Raw genomic sequence first — 17200 nt, 5'->3', positions numbered from 1 at the left:
CACGCAAGTCCCAATCTGAATCAAATGATTAGCAATATCCGCATTCTGAAATGAAGCAAATGTTTCGCGAACCCACCACCAAAGTCCTACCCTAAATCGAATGATTCGCAAAACTGCACCGAAGTCCCATCTGAATCAATTGATTTGCGCTCTGAACTGAATCAAATGTTTTGCCATTCGCACTCTGAAGTTCTGAAATAAAGCAAATGATACTCACTTTATACATTGCCATAATAATTTTAATAATAAAATTGCAATAATTCAAGCACTTCAGGAATATTGCTATTTTCAAGGGTTTTCCAGGCCTTAAATTTCAAAAAGTCAAAATCAATTACTTCAAACACCTTGTACAAACCCTGGCTTTATGCCACATGGACCACTTTTATGACTCATTTTGGAGCTTGACAACCTTAGTGTTCATTCACTTTAATTATATTGAAAATAGTGTCCAGGTTAACATGTTTTCGAACATTTAAACAAAAGACGGAGCCGACCAAAGTCAATTTTCTTTTAATAAACATTTTCTTCCCATCAATAAATACCTCTTGCTGAACAGAGCGCTTCATTTAGATGTCAAACAAACTACCGACATACCAAACCTTAAGGCATAGATACCATAGAAAAAAACTAAAATGATAGGACAAAATTTACCATTCATCTCACACCCATAAATATAGTCAATAAATAAACATTATATAACCAGTTGTTCAACCCATGTCATACCAGATTTGTTTGTAGTAATTTGAATGATTTAAGAAAATAAGAGTCCTAGATTAAAAAAACCTAAATGGGTTGAAAGACACCTTTCCATTGGATCACATCAGGGGCAAGAAATGACAATTGCAAACCAATTACCATCAGATGCCTGAAAACTGATTAGTTTTACCATCCATACAGGGCATGGATATTGTTGTTTTTATAAATGTATGCTGAACAACAGTGATAACTAACATAGATGTACAATTGGAAATATTAAATATGAACAGATCAATGAAGCTCATGCAACAAAGAACAAAGCGATTAAACAAAACAGGACTCTTTGACATATGCAGCAATCTGCACTATTTTCTATCATGTGGACAATATAAATATTGGATCTTTGTATAATATACAATGGTCTTATGTTACTGAATGCTGCCAGTTTATTTGATGTGATATTTATGGCTGAACTGACATGTCAAACCACAGCAGAATCCCACGGGATTCTTCAGTTTTTCTTAAATAATGTTCTTCAACATACAGCACTTCTCTCTTTCAGTTTACAGCTCCTCCTTGACTCCATTTAGAACCAGAGGTTTAGAAGCCTCACGTTTCAGGAAGTTGATGAAATCCTTCACTTCACGGGCTCCCTGAAAGAAAACGCAGCCAAAATGTAAAGAATGAATATTTACAATGACAAACGTACAGTATGGTATGGAAGCCCATTTCTGCCACTGAGTAAAAAAAAATTGCTCTGAATTATGATATATTAATCCACATTTGCATGTTTTAAAGTCAGAACTGATACAAAACGCTCAAATCTGAGAAATAAAGTCCGAATTGCGTGATATAAAAATAATTGTGAGTTACAGTCAGAACTTGAGTTAAAAACTTGCATTTATGACTTCCCCCCCCCTTTTTTTCTCAGAATTGATATATAAACTTGCAATTTCATGTAATAAAGTCAGAATTGCATGATATAATTGTGAAAATCAGAATTGAGAGATAAAAACTGCAGTTTTTTCCCTCCTGAGACCCAGCTATCGAGTACATTCAGGGCTTTTTAGAGATCCCAAATGTTTGGAAATTGAACATGACCACACCCCCTCCTTGGTCTTTGAAGATGGCTAAAATTAATTTAGTGAAAAACAGTTTATGGAATTTTCTATATACATATTGCATAAAGCAAAATGCTATATCAAATCATTTTAGTTGGATGAGTTAATCATCCTTAAGGTTTGGTATAAAAAAATCCTGAAACCTAAAAATTGAATGTTTTTTTGCCTTTTTGGTGTCTATTCATGCCATTTTTTCCCCCCTAATGCTTTAAACAATGTAATGACATGAAAAAATACTGAATTCACAAGGCTTTTTTAATGGGTCTCACAAAGGATATCTCACAATTGTGACTTTTTTCTCAGATTTGCGAGTTAATATCTGTCAATTTACACAATTCTGACTTTGCATACTATAAAGTCAGAATTGCAAGATAAACTCACAATTCTGGGAACATATGAGTCTGTTTTCCCTCAATATTGGAATTTAGAATGAGTTTATATCTCACAATTCTGAGAAAAAAAAAAGAATTGCAAGAAAAAACCCTCAAAATTGTGACAAACTCATATTTGCGAGAAAAAAGTCAGAACTGCAATTCTGAGGAAAAACGTCAGAATTGTGAGAACAGTCATTACACAGAATTGTGAAAAAAGTCTCAGTTGCAAGATATTAACGATTAAGATATTGCAAGATACTCACACACAAAAAATCAATTACATGAAAAAAGTCAGAATAGAAAGGTTTTTTTCGCATGCTAACTTTATAACTCAAAATAGTGAGTTTATATCTCAATTCTGAGGAAAAAAAGGCAGAATTGTGAGGGGAAAAAAGAACTGTGTGAACATTGCGAGATAAACTTGCTTTTGTGAGAAAAAAAATGTATCTCCCAATTCTAACTATAACTTACCATTTGAAATTTTATATCTTACTTCTGAGAAAAAGTAGAATAATGAGAGAAAAAATTCTGAATTGCAAGAAAAAAAAATCTGAATTGCAGAATTTTAACTCGCAACATGTTTATATCTCAATTCTGAGGGAACAAATGACAGAATTCCAGAGTTTTTATCTTGCAATTCTAACTGTGATTTCTCAACTGCGAGAAAAAAAAAAACTTCTGAGGAAAAAAAGTCAGAATTGTGAGAGATAAAAACAGAATTGCGAGAAAAAAACTCAGAATAAACTTGCAATCGAGAAAAAAAAATCTGAATTGCAATATACAAACTTCTGACTCATTCAATTCTGACTTCATAACTCGCAATTGCCAGTTTCCATCTCAATTCTGAGAAGAAAAAAGACAGAATTGCGAGAAAAAAAAGAGTCACAACAACCCTTTTTTATTCAGTGGCGGAAACGGACTTAAGACATAATAGCTGATGTAAGTGATGTAAGAAACACTGTCATGCTGGAAATAAACACTACCTCATATCGTTTTGGCTCATCTTTCCGGCCAGCAGCAGCAAAATATATTGTAGGAAATCTACAAAACAATAACAAAACATTAACAATGGCTACCTAAAATGAATATAATAGATTTGATGAGTGATAAGATGTGAATACATACCCTTGCACATCATAGCCCTGTGGGACATCATTGGTGGTTGCATCCATCTTGGCGATTACAATATTGGGATCACTGTATAGCTAAGACCACAGAAAACAGGAAAAACAGGGTGAGAAGTGATTCTGACAGAGATTAAGACATACTAAAGTCATGTAAAGCTCACCCGTTCTCCAAGCTCTGTATATTTGGGCTCCAGTTTTTTACAGTGGCCACACCACGGCGCATAAAACTCAATAAGCACGTCTTTCTCCGGGTTGTTGACGATCTCTTCAAACGTATCTGCCACAACCACCTGAGCACAGACATCCACTTGTGTTAACGCTCGATAGGAGACTGTTAATGAAACAATCGAGCACATTTAAACACACGTGTCTCACTAACCTTAACGGCTCCATTGTTTTTAGCAGGCACAGGCTCTGATTTGATGTAACGCTTCAGTCGCCCAGCAAAATAGTCTTCCAGAAAATTCTCAAAAGACTTGCCATCTCGTCTGAGGAGGAACCATATTTACAATGGTTACAATTTCTTTTAATGTGTTGATGTGCATCATGGGACACAGCTAAATGAAGAATGGTATTATATTGTCTTATACATGTCTTTTTAATGTATGAACGCTACCGTTCAAACATTTGGGGTCAGTATGATTTTTAAATGTGCCATAGAATGCACTGAAACAATTTTAAATTGTTCTCTGATATCTACATAGAAGGTTTATGGCATAGGAAAGGGCAAAAAATCTCCAGAAACAGTTTTACAGATCCATTTACAACCCTAGGATTTGTCCCTAGAATGAAATGCTCTGTTATTGCCTTATTTGGAAGGACCGTGAATATTAATGAGGGGCTCTGCTCTGATTGGCTGTTTCACAGAGCTGCTCATCTCAATAGCTGGCACATGGAGGAAATATATATTTAATTACCATGTGCTCTGTGTAACGTTACACTGCAGCGACACAAGTACTTACCACACAAGTTAGTGATGCTCAAGATCTGTAAATCATTCGCCAAGTATAAGTGGAGTTATCTCTCTGTTTATGTGGTAAGTGAAATCGTATGCACTGCAATCTAACAGGCTACTGCTAGCATTAAGCTAAGCGTGTCCCTTCAGTGGCTTGCCTTATTTTACTGATGTACTTACGTTACTAATGATTGGTCTATGCAAATGTTGGTGGCGTAGCTATTGATGATCGGGACTATTGCGTAATAGTCGGTGTTATGTTGGAATTGACCTATTTTCCGGTGGTCTTTTGCAAACATCAGATTTATATAAGGAAGAAACGATGGTGTTTGAGACTCATGGTATGTCATGTCCATGTACTGAACTGTTATTATTCAACTATGCCAAGGTAAACCTTTAAATGTTTTTGAAAAAAGTTAATTATATTTATTATATTTTAAAATGCAATTTATTCCTGTGATGCAAGGCAAAAAAATTCTTTGACATCAAACCATAAATGAAAAAAATCCAGCAATATGCAAAATTTAAACGATTCAGTTGGAATAGGAGAAAACAATTTCTAAATATCTTCTAATTGCTGAAATTTTAGCATCATTACTTCAGTCTTCAGTGTCACACGATCCTTCAGAAATCAGTTTAATATGCTAATCTATTGAAGCAACATTTCTAAATATTAATACTGCTGGTTATTAAACATTTTTTTCAGGATTCTTTGATAAAAAGTTCAAAACAACAGCATTTAGTCACAGTTTACAGTATTATAACTTTTTACATTCAGTTTTGATCAATTTAGCCCCTTAATTGCCCCCCCCCCCCCCATTTTTGAACATAGATGTGAAAGTGCACTGCCCAAAAATAATTGTTGTAATTTATGAACGCTTTGGAATACAGACTTAAGTTTGGACTCTTTTTTTAAAGATGAAAATCAGATTACTGCAGAAGTGGAATCTTTTCAAAATATGAAAGAATTAAAAAGTTATAGAAGTTTAAATTTACTGTAAAGAAAATGCACTGTACCAGTTTAACATTTTTTATATATAAATATTTTACAAAATATTTTTTAATCCAAAATGTATATAAAATTTAATCCTTATGTCTAAATAACTTTCTCAGTCAATATTACTTCTATCAAAAAACAACCACCAAATCCACCTAATATGAACTCTTTGAGACTTTTCCGAAGATATAAAAAACCAATTGATTCTAAAAGACCATAATACATTTTGTAATATGACACTTGACTCCACCCACTAAGGGGAGGAGACCGCTTAAAGATTTTGAAGTACCATTTTCCATGATGATTACAGAAAAATGTAATAGAGAAAGTGACACTTAAGGGTTTAATGTATCCTTGCTGAAAAAGTATTAACTTAAAAAACCTTACTGACCCCAAACTTATTAAGGTTGTGTAATAAGTTTTGAGATTAAATGTTTGATGGCAATTTTTTTGATTAAATGTTTAATGCTAATTTGTTTAACTAATGTGAACATATTAACATTCAATGCACTGCATTTTTATAAAGCACATGAGAAGAAAAAAAAAACATCAATTGCAAATTCATTATTTAACTTACTCAATACATATACATATATATATATATAAATAAAATAAACAGATGACACATTCGAGATCAAATAACACCATAATATTTTAGGCAAAAAATGAAATTGCTGTTTTGGGTGTTGTCCTAATTAGTCAAATAATGTTTAAATATTAAATCATGCAAAACTCTTGAGAACAGGATCTTCACAGCATGAAGTGTTTGTACTCACGTAAACTCCTCTCGCATGGTGTATTTGTTTCCTGTTCGTGTCCTGATGGTGACAAACGGCAGCTCAGTCGTGTCTGATGCGCCCAGACCGTACTCATCCTCAAGCTCCTCCAAAAAGTCATTACGGTTCGCCACGGAAAACAACAGGCCCTGAGAACTGAACTTAGATGCCACCTTCAGCACTCTAAATGTGATTAGAAAAGACGTGTAAGTACTTTATGAATTCATAATAGACATATTGGCTCACTGCATTTTAAATGACTCGCCTGTTTCTCCAGTAGTTGGAGCCTTTGGGATTGCGAAGATAATCCAAGTCATAGTAGGCTGTCAATAAATCCCTCTTCCTCAATGTATCTTTATTCTCTTTGGTCAGGTGAGGACAGAGTCCAAAACTACAGAGCAGAAGCAATCATGATCTCAGCATGTGGCTTGTGTGTATCTGTGATGTGATGGCGTGTGGTGTGTCAGTGTCTGCTCACATGTTGTCTCTGATGAAGCGGCGTAGGCCTGTGATGGACAGGGTTCCTCCGTGGTGAACCACACTCTCCTCAAACTTACTGCTCAGTCTGGGGGGTCGGAAAAGCAGCACGGACCTGCAGGGAAAGGGTTTACAGGTTTTAGTACTTCATCTTTATTTTATTATTAGTATTTCATCCTGAACACCTAGCTACACAGTCCATATCAGTGCTTTTACTTCAGGATTTAGATTTTAATCTGTAGAGGCCACCAGACATAAGTTTGTAAGTTTAAATTCACTATAAAATCAAAATATCCTGATAATTTGCTCACCCCCATGTCATCCAAGATGTTGATGTCTTTCTAACTTTGGTCGCAAAGAATTTAAGGTTTTTAAAGATTTTTCTCCATATAGTGGACTATATACATAATACTATACTATATACAACACTAAGGGTGTTATGTCTTAAAATAAAAAAAAGTATACTTTTTAACTGTAAATGCTTATCTTGCACTAGCTCTGCTATGCATGTCTATGACTTCATGCATTAGGTAACCATGTTGGAAAAGTCACACAAGGTTAGTTCTTCATCTGTGTACTTCGGTTTAAAAATGTAGTGTAGGGCAAAAACATTTTTTTCTCTAACTTAAAAAGTGTCTGGCATCATTGTTTTATCTTTTTTGTAAACGGCGTATTACTTTCTTTGCACATTTACTTTGTAAACACTGGGTTGGTACTTCTGCCTACGTCACTTGTGATCTTTCCAACGTGACTATGTAATGTGTGAAGTTGAGCTAGTGCAATACGAGCATTTGTGTTCATAAAGTATATGCATTTTTATTATTTTAAGAAAGTTACTGTTTTTTTTGGTAGATAAGACCCTTATTCCTTATTGCAATTTGGACTTCAACTTATTTGCTCCCATTAAAGTCCACTATATGGAGAAAATCCTGGAGTGTTTTCCTCAAAACCTTAACTTCTTTGTGACTGAAGACAGAAAGACATGAACATCTTGGATTAAATAGGGGTTAGTAAATTATCAGGATTTTTTTTCCCTGGAAGTAAACCTCCTTCAAGGTACCAAAGTGTACAAAAATGCCCTTAACATCAAATATTGAAATGACCATAAATAAAATAAATCCAGCAATATGCAAAATTAAAATAAGTCTCATATGTAATACAGTAATATTGTGAAATATTATTATAGTTTAAAATATAATTGTTAATATGTTAAAATTTATTCCTGAGATGCAAAGCTGAATTTTCAGCATCATTACTCTCAGCTGAGATCCACTTACTCAGATTTGACGTCATATTTCTTTCCCAGCTCTAGGTCTGTGGTGTGAGCAAAGTGGAAACTCTCCCTCATCAAACTCGCTCCTTTTAGGAACTCAGTGAGTTGAGAACTGTCAGTGCCTGAGAAAAACCCTGAGAAATGAACAGACAAAAAGATGCAAAACATTAGTTATACATTCAGTAATCAGCAATCTATCTATTTATCTATCTATACTGCATTTATGCATTAAAATGTACCTCATAAAACATCCTGAAATTACATGCAGTGCATTAGATGTTTTAAATCTATAGAAAAAAATAGTAAGCACAATTTAGAGCCAATAAAAAGCATTTACCAACTATGCTGGCATCAAAGTTGTTGATGAAGTTCTCCAGGTCATGCTCACTACGCAGAGGCACAGAATCGGGCCCAGCCTGTTTCTTCATATAGTTCACGATTCCATCTGTTTGGAAATGATTCACCCACAATGACATATCCATCAATTTGCATTTGTACTTATGGCACACATCATTAAACATACCAGCTGAGCGTGGCCCGTCATATGAAGATGATTCTTGTCCGTTCCGAAATATTTTGAGTGTTGGGTATCCATTGACTCCATAGCGCTTGCAGATCTCCGTATCAGCAGTACAGTCCACCTGAACAAAGACAGTCACACATCTTTACACCATCTGAAGAACACGCAATGCTTACAAATTAATCTCTGAAGCCATTACTGTATCACATGAGGCTCCTTAATATTAACCACCAATCATTTCCATTAAAGGATGATTGCAGGTTTAAAATCAACAACATATTCTGGCTTTAACTGTGGCCATGTTTTGTATTAAGTATACATTTGCGTGTGATTAGATTTAAGGCAAGGCAAGGCAAGTTTATTTATATAGCACATTTCATATACAATGGTAATTCAAAGTGCTGTACATAAAAGGAGTTAAAATAATCACAAAAAATAGTCTGGATTTAAATGTGGCTAATGTTTTAGGACATCTGATCTCTTCAGAATCCTGGCAGCAGCGTTCTGTATGAGCTGCAGCTGTCTAATGGTCCTCTTGGGACACAAAACATCTAATTCTTGCAATGTTTTTGAGATGACAGTATGCTGATTTTGTTACTGCTTTGAAATGACTAATGAAACTGGGGTCTGACTCCAGAATCACACCCAGATTCTTGACTTGATTTTTTGTTTTTTGACCCCTAGCATCAAGGTACGCATTCACCTTAAGAACATCATCTTTGTTTCTAAGTGCAATGACTTCAGGTTTCTCCTTGATTAACTGAAGAAAATCTTGGAACACCCAACTTCTAATTTCATCAATGCATTGGCAGAGGGAGTCAATGGGGCTGTAGTCATTTGACGATAAGGCTAGGTAAATCTGGGTATCATCTGCATAGCTGTGATATGCTATTTGGTTCTTTCTCATTGTTTGACTTAGTGGGAGCATATACAGGCTGAACAACAGCAGCACAAGAATTGAGCCTTGTGGGACTCCGCATGTCATGGACGTCCACTTAGACTTATGTTCTCCTATGCTCACATAATTGCCTCTCCCTTCTAAGAATGACCTGAACCATTTGAGAACCATCCCAGAAAGACAGACCAAGTTTTCCAGTCTCTCTAGAAGAATGTAATGATTGACTGATATTTTGCCAGAATCCAAATTTAGGTGTATATCATTTATTATCTTTATGAGCGCTGTCTCTGTGTTGCAATGCAGTTGGTAACCAAACTTGGTTGAAACTTGTCCAGGTATTCATTTGAGTTTATATAGTAGTTCAGCTGATTAAAAACAACCTTTTCAATAATCTTGCCTATAAAAGGAAGATTTGATATTGATCTATACAGTGGTGTGAAAAAGTGTTGGCCCCCTTCCTGATTCTTTTTTTTTTTTGCATGTTTGCCACACTTTAATGTTTCAGATCATCAAACTAATTTAAATATGAATCAAAGATAACACAAGGAAACACAACATGCAGTTTAAATGAGGTTTTTTATTATGAAGGGAAAAAAAATTCAAACCCACATGGCCCTGTGTGGAAAAGTGTTTGCCCCTTAAACTTAATAACTGGTTGGGCCACCCTTAGCAGCAACAACTGCAATCAAGTGTTTGCGATAACTTGCAATGAGTCTGTTACAGCGCTGTGCAGGAATTTTTGGCCCACTCATTTTGGCAGAATTGTTGTAATTCAGCCACATTGGAGGGTTTTCGAGCATGAACCGCCTTTTTAAGGTCATGCCACAGCATCTCAATAGGATTCAGGTCAGGACTTTGACTAGGCCACTACAAAGTCTTCATTTTGGTGTGTTTTGGATCATTGTCCTGCTGCAGAACCCAAGTTCGCTTCAGCTTGAGGTCACGAACAGATGGCTGGACATTGTCCTTCAGGAATTTTGGTAGACAACAGAATTCATGGTTCCATTTATCACAACAAGTCTTCCAGGTCCAGAAGCAGCAAAACAGCCCCAGACCATCACACTACCACCAACATATTTTACTGTTGGTATGATGTTCTTTTTCTGAAATGCTGTTACTTTTACGCCAGATGTAATGGGACACACATCTTCCAAAAAGTTCAACTTTCTCATCAGACATTTTCTGGCAAAGCTGAGACGAGCCTTTATGTTCTTTTTGCTCAGCAGTGGTTTTCATCTTGGAACTCTGCCATGCAGGCCATTTTTGCCCAGTCTCTTTCTTATGGCTCCACCATAAGAAAGAAACTTGGCAAAAATGGCCTGCATGAACACTGATCTTAACTGAGGCAAGAGAGGCCTGCAGTTCTTTAGATGTTGTTGTGGGGTCTTGTGACCTCTTGGATGAGTCATCGCTGCGCTCTTGGGGTAATTTTGGTCGGTCAGCCACTCCTGGGAAGGTTCACCACTGTTCCATGTTTTCACCATTTGTGGAAAATGGCTCTCGCCGTGGCTTGCTGGAGTCCCAAAGCTTTCAAAATGGCTTTAAAACCTTTTCCAGACTGATAGATCTCAATTAGATTCTTTCTCATTTGTTCCTGAATTTCTTTGGATCTCAACATGATGTGTTGCTTTTGAGGATCTTTCGGTCTACTTCACTTTGTCAGGCAGGTCCTATTTAAGTGATCTGCGAACAGGTGTGGCAGTAATCAGGCCTGGGTGTGGCTAGAGAAACTGAACACAGGTGTGATAAACCACAGTTATATTTTAACAGGGGGGCAAAAACTTTTTCACACAGGGCCATGTGGGTTTGGATTTTTTTTTTACCTGCATAAAAAAACCTTCATTTAAAAACTGCATGTTGTGTTAACTTGTGTTATCTTTGATTCATATTTAAATTTGTTTGATGATCTGAAACATTAAAGTGTGACAAACATGCAAAAAATAAAAAAAATCAGGAAGGGGGCCAACACTTTTTTACACCACTGTAGTTGCTCAATATGGTGTTATCAAGAATGCTCTTTTTCAGGAGGTGCTTAACTGCAGTTTTTAGGAAGTTTGGAAAAGTCCCAGAAAGAAGTGAGGTGTTCACCACTTTTAAGAGATCTGTTTCTAAACAGTTAAGCACACTTTTGAAAGAAGATGTGGGAAGTCTGTCAAGGTAGCAGTTTGACGATTTAAGGTGCTGTACTATTTCTTCCAAAATGTTGCTATCATTTGCTTCAAAAACAGACATAGTGACTTCTTTTTGAAGCAAACTCATTGCATTTGCTATCGGAGTGAATTTCACCACTGGGAACCTGACTAGGGGGGTTTGTTAGTCTCTCAACAGTAGCAAAAAGAGTGCGAGTGTTGTTTAAGTGAGAGGGTGCTCGCTGCAGAGCCATATGGGAGTAGCTGGAGCTCTAGCTCCCCCTCGCTGGAGGTAATGGGTGGAGATAGACACCTAACCACACCCTAACCCTACCCTTACCCTTTCCGTAAACATAACTCCACCCATTTGTCCACACAGAGGTGGAGCTGGACATCCAGAGAGGTGGAGCTGGAGGCCATTTGGCTCTGCAGTGAGCAGTACTTGGTTTAAGTTGCTGTTTATAAGATTTGAGAAGAATGTTTGTCTAGCTTTACCTAGTTCAGCACTGAAAGCATGAAGGCTGTCTTTATAAATGCTATAGTGAATGTCAAGATTTGTCTTGTTTTCACAAATTGGACATTACTGTATGTACAGGTTACAGGTATGTGCCAAAAAATAGAAATATCGAGGGAAAGTCCATTTATTTAATAATTTGTTTAAAAAAGTTAAACTTGTATGTTATATTAGTTCACTACACACAAAGTGAAATATTTCAAGCCTTTATTTGTTAAATTTTAATGATTATGGATTAAAGATAAAAAAAAACCAAATCCAGTATTTCACAAAATTAGAATATCATGACAAAGTTCAACATTGCAGGCTCTCTGTGTCCCAATCTAGTCAGCTAATTAAAGCAAAACACCTGCAAAGGTTTCCTCAGCCTTTAAATTGTGTCAGTCTGGCTTAGTAGGCTTCAGAATCATGGGGAAGACTGCTGACTTGACGGTGGTGCAGAAGACCATCATTGACACCCTCCATAAGGAGGAAAAGTCTCAAAAGACAATTGCAAAAGAAGCTGGATGCTCACAGAGCGCATTATCAAAGTATATTAACAGAGTGTTAAGATGAAAGGAAAAATGTGGCCGGAAAAGGTGCACAAGTGACAGGGATAACCGTAGCCTTGAGAGGATTGTAAAGCAAGGGCGGTTCAGAAATCTGGGGGAGCTTCATAAGGAGTGGACTGAGGCTGGTGTCAGTGAATCAAGAACCACCACATACAGACGCCTGCATGACATGAGCTACAGCTGGAGAATTCTATGCGTCAAGCCACTCCTGAACCAAAAACAACGTCAAAAGCGTCTGTGCTGGGCTAAGGAGAAAAAGTACTGGTCTGTTGCCCAGTGGTCTGAAGTCCTGTTTTCAGATGAAAGCAAATTTTGCATTTCATTTGGAAATCAAGGTCCTAGAGACTGGAGGAAGACCAGAGAGGCACAAAAGTCAAGCTGCTTAAAGTCCAGTGTGAAGTTTCCACAGTCAGTGATGGTTTGGGGAGTCATGTCATCTGCTGGTGTGGGTCCATTGTCTTTTATCAAGTCCACAGTCAACGCAGCTGTCTACCAGGAAATTTTAGATCACTTCATGCTTCCACCTGCCCACATAGCCAAAACTAGGTACCTGGTTTAATAGCCATGGAATAACTGTACTTGATTGGCCGGCAAACTCCTCTGACTTAAACCCCATTGAAAATCTATGAGCTATTGTCAAAATGAAGATGAGGGAACAAAGACCCCGAAATGCAGACGAGCTGAAGGCCAATATCAAAGCTACTTGGGCTATCATAACACCTCAACTGTGTCAAAGGCTGATCGCCTCCATGCCACGCCGCGTTAATGCTGTAAATTTCCCTCGATATTCAAATGTTTTGGCACATACCTGTAGTAACTGGCAACTCGTCACAAACACTGTCAATACAGCTTCAATTGTATTGAAGCCAGAACATTAATGAATTAAGCCCATTTCCATCTCACTGTAAATCACTCACCTTGCCTAAAGTTACAGTTCCCTTCAGTCGTGTGGCTGCAGTTTCAAACTCTGGAGCAAGTTTCTTACAATGTCCACACCTGAGAACAAAACACAGCAACAAAACCATCAAAAACTGCTGGCATGTTGGAACAAATGACAGCAATGCATGAATGACGCTAAACTTCTGATGTAAGAATGATAAAACGACGGTGTTTCTTATTCCAGGTCTCAGGGTTTTCTTAAAACCTTACAATGATATCAAGATAAACAAAGGTTTTCATACAAACCGAGTTTGCATCGCGCTGTCAGCTGTATTGAGGGTACCATGGACAGCTCACGCTATCACGTTCAGCTGCACTGTACCGCGAGTTACAAACGCACCCAAACATTCTCTTTATTATTATTTCACATATCTGCATGTGTAAAAGAAGCATTATTGTCTCACCATGGGGCATAAAACTTCACCAGCAGGGTTTCGTGCTCGGGCGCGATGTAATCGAAGTCTGCGTCTTTGAGCTCCAGCACATCACTGCGTCCACGCGCTGCCGAGCTCAACACACAAACGGCTAACAAACAGAAAACCCCGCGTAACACAAAATTATCCATCAAGGCTGGAAGATGGAATAATTTCCTATTTTCAGAAACAACACTAAACTAAAAAAAACGCGCATACCCCGGCGGTTTCCACCGAAATGTGTGTGAGAGACCGTGTGGGGGCGGGATGAAAACGCAATGTGTCAGTGAAGTAAGCGATGATTGGCTAGCACTTCCACAGCTGATGAGATGTAAGACGCTCATTGGTGGATTTCGCTGTCAATCAAAGATCCCCCTGTGCCGCTGTACGATTGGTTTATGCCACAATTACAGTCAGAAAATAACTCATATTCCAGGTATTCTGGATAGTAAACAATTCAATAATTTATTTGTCATATTCCTTCACATGAAATGATATTCGCAACCTTCATATAAGTATTATGAAACCATATTAATAATAATTAAGACAATTAAGCGCAATTTACTAAACTATTCATGCCTTTCTGTTGATTTAGGCAGAAAAATATTTTTCAAAATGTACATCCTGTAGAAAAATGTAACAATATCTCCACAATATTTGTGTATGCTTTTAAAAGTCAAGAATTGTAATATATATCTACCTAAATTTCTTAATATTACATGGCGAATTAATATTCTTTTGTTCAAGTGCTTCAGGAAAACAGATTTAAAGTGGTACACTGTTTTTGCTTTCAATACAGGTGGCAGGTCCAGCCTGCTTCTTTTAAGTCTTATTGCTTAACACATTTTTAATGTCAGTCTGGTTCATCTTCTATCGTGCCAGACTGGATCTTGGTGTCCGACTGGCTTGTGTGATGTAACTTGCTGGATTTGTGAAACAACTTAATGAGGTCTTGAAAGCGCTCCAAAACCTAAGGGGAAAAGGGAAACATTGGTTGTTTTCCAATTATGTGATTCATAATGGTTGACCTGACTGCAGTATACACTGGACTAGATGATAGGTTACTGCACAGTGCTGAGGAAAATTTTAAAGATCAAGAAGTTAATCTCAAAAAGCCTGTCTAGATCATATGACCCTGGTTCACAAAACCAGTTATAAGGATAACAATAAGGATAAAGCTGAATAAATAAGCTTTCCATTGATGTATGGTTAGATTATGACAGTATTTCGCTGAGATACAACTATTTGAAAATCTGGAATCTGAGGGTGCAAAAAATCGAAATGTTGAGAAAATAGCCTATAAATTGTCCAAATTAAGTTCTTAGCAATGCATACTACTAACTAAAAAATTAAGTTCTGATATATTTACGTTAGGAAATTTGCAAAATATCTTCATGAAACATGATCTTTACATAATATTCTAATGATTTTGGCATAAAAGAAAAATCTTATAATTTCAACCCATACAATGTACAGTATTTTTCCTTATTGCCACTTAAGACTGATTTTGTGGTCCAGGGTCACGTATTTCCCCCAAAATAAGCAATAAATGATATTCTGCCATTGAGTCCATTTTATTCCTTTTGCCTTTTGAGTCTATTTTTAAGGAATGCTACGATTTTACTCTCTAATTTTGATTTTAGGGTGAAATACGACCTGGATGTGATCTTTGTGAGGAAAAGCCTCTGAATGTGAAAGAAAGCAAACCTCGCTGGCTGTTTTGTTGCCCAGCTGGGCTGCAATGGCATGAAACGTGGCCGGCTTGGCTCCTCTCTGCTGACAGGTGGTCAGTATTACACGGTCTGCCTCCCTTTGTAATTACACAAACAAAACACAGAAATATTCATTTCATACCATGAATGTACATCTAAATGTGTGCTTAAACAGCAGAGTTACTCAGCTAAAGTATATACTGTAAATAATAAACAGGCAGGGTTGCATAAAATTCTGAAATGAAGCCTTGGCTTCCTTTCAATTAATAAATGTGAATTTGAACACAACTGGCTATAACCCACAGGATTTTGATTTCAAATTTTAGATGAAAAAACAACAAAAAAATGAACTACTGGTCTGTAACTAAAAGAAACAGTCACACAGGTTTTAATTGTCCACCACAAGCAACAAAATAAAACATTTATATTGTGAAAAATTATTACAATTTAAATAACTGTTTTCTATTTGTATATACCATAAAATGTACTTTATTCCTCTGATGTCAAAGCTGAATTTTCAGCATCATGACGCCAGTCTTCAGTGTCACATGATCCTTCAGAAATCATTCTAATATGCTGATTCGCTACTTAAAGGGATAGTTCACCCAAAAATGAAAATTTGATGTTTATCTGCTTACCCCCAATGCATCCAAGATGTAGGTTACTTTGTTTCCTCAGAAAAACACAAACGAAGATTTTTAACGAAAACCGGTGCAGTCTGCCAGCCTTATCATTGACCTGGATGGGCACCAGACCTTTAAAAGTAAACAAAAACATGCACAGACAAATCCAAATTACACCCCGCGGCTCGTGATGATACATTGATGTCCTAAGACACGAAACGATCGGTTTTTTTGGCGAGAAACTGATAAGTATTTATAGAATTTTTTACCTTTGATACACAGCAATATCCAACTGTCCTGAGCACAAGCTCAGCATCCAGTGCGTTACCCGTGTATGCGCTCTGGCATAGTATACACAAACGACGGAAGCGATCTGTCGCGTGTGTACGACACTCATCGTTTACACAGTGCACAGAGATTGTGGGTATAGCGGCAAAATGGAAATTACTTGCGCTTATCCTGATTGTTCAAACTGATTTAAAGCTAAAAGATTACGTTTGCTTGTGCGAACTCATCCGGGACTGTTGACTTTCCATCGATTTCCCCTTCCGGCGTGTACACGTGTAACGCACTGGATGCTGAGCTCGAAGGTATCAAAGGTAAAAAATTATATAAATGCTGTTCAGTTTCTTGCAAAACCGATGGTTTCGTGTCTTAGGACATCAATGTATTGGCATGAGCTGCAGGGTTTAATTTTTTTTTTTTTCTGTGTATGTTTTTTTTACTCTTAAAGATTTGGTAACCATTGACTGCCATTATATGACTGACAGACTGCAACGATTTGAGTTAAAAATCTTTGTTTGTGTTCTACTGAAGAAACAAAGTCACCTATATCTTGGATGCCCTGGGGGTAAGCAGATAAACATCAAACTTTATTTTTGGGTGAACTTTCCCTTTAATCTGTAGATTAATTTACACTGAACAAAACTATCTGACCTTTATACAGTGTATGAAATATGTAAATTATGCAAGGACAGACAAGTCGAGATAAATTACCAGGGAAACATGGACTCGAGACTGTAGGGTCTCCTTTGGGTGACTGATCTAGTTCCTCGAGCAGAGAAATAGCATCCTGAAGGTTGCATGCTTTGAAGATGCTGCTGAA

General features: G+C 37.0%; 1 protein-coding gene and 1 long non-coding RNA gene across 2 annotated transcripts; both read right to left on the bottom strand.

Moving 5' to 3' along the window:
- Positions 1 to 494: 494 nt before the first annotated feature.
- LOC141289567 (protein disulfide-isomerase A3-like) lies at positions 495 to 14009 on the bottom strand. Its single transcript, XM_073821703.1, has 13 exons — positions 13752 to 14009; positions 13326 to 13404; positions 8320 to 8437; positions 8134 to 8241; positions 7801 to 7930; positions 6525 to 6638; positions 6312 to 6437; positions 6047 to 6229; positions 3698 to 3806; positions 3480 to 3608; positions 3317 to 3396; positions 3175 to 3232; positions 495 to 1349 (listed from the first exon to the last, which is right to left on the bottom strand). The coding sequence occupies exons 1-13, from the start codon at positions 13910 to 13912 to the stop codon at positions 1260 to 1262; spliced, it is 1485 nt and encodes a 494-aa protein (XP_073677804.1). The 5' UTR covers positions 13913 to 14009; the 3' UTR covers positions 495 to 1259.
- A 200-nt stretch (positions 14010 to 14209) lies between these two features.
- On the bottom strand, positions 14210 to 15582 carry LOC141289188 (uncharacterized). The gene is made up of 2 exons (XR_012339865.1): positions 15468 to 15582; positions 14210 to 14730 (listed from the first exon to the last, which is right to left on the bottom strand). It is a non-coding gene; the product is annotated as an uncharacterized lncRNA (long non-coding RNA).
- Between the last annotated feature and the right edge of the window lie 1618 nt (positions 15583 to 17200).

The sequence above is a fragment of the Garra rufa genome, chromosome 17, assembly GCF_049309525.1.
Source record: "Garra rufa chromosome 17, GarRuf1.0, whole genome shotgun sequence".
NCBI lineage: Eukaryota > Metazoa > Chordata > Actinopteri > Cypriniformes > Cyprinidae > Garra > Garra rufa.
Note: the sequence above shows the minus strand (reverse complement) of the source record. Positions and strands in the feature narration are given on the sequence as shown.

Coding starts and splice junctions, on each gene's coding strand:
- LOC141289567 (XM_073821703.1), bottom strand. CDS start 13,912: ATGGATAATTTTGTGTTACGCGGGGTTTTCTGTTTGTTAGCCGTTTGT. Junction 6,639..7,800: donor AAATATGACGTCAAATCTGA/GTAAGTGGATCT, acceptor CTTTCCCTGCAG/GTCCGTGCTGCTTTTCCGAC. Junction 3,233..3,316: donor CAGGGCTATGATGTGCAAGG/GTATGTATTCAC, acceptor ATTGTTTTGTAG/ATTTCCTACAATATATTTTG.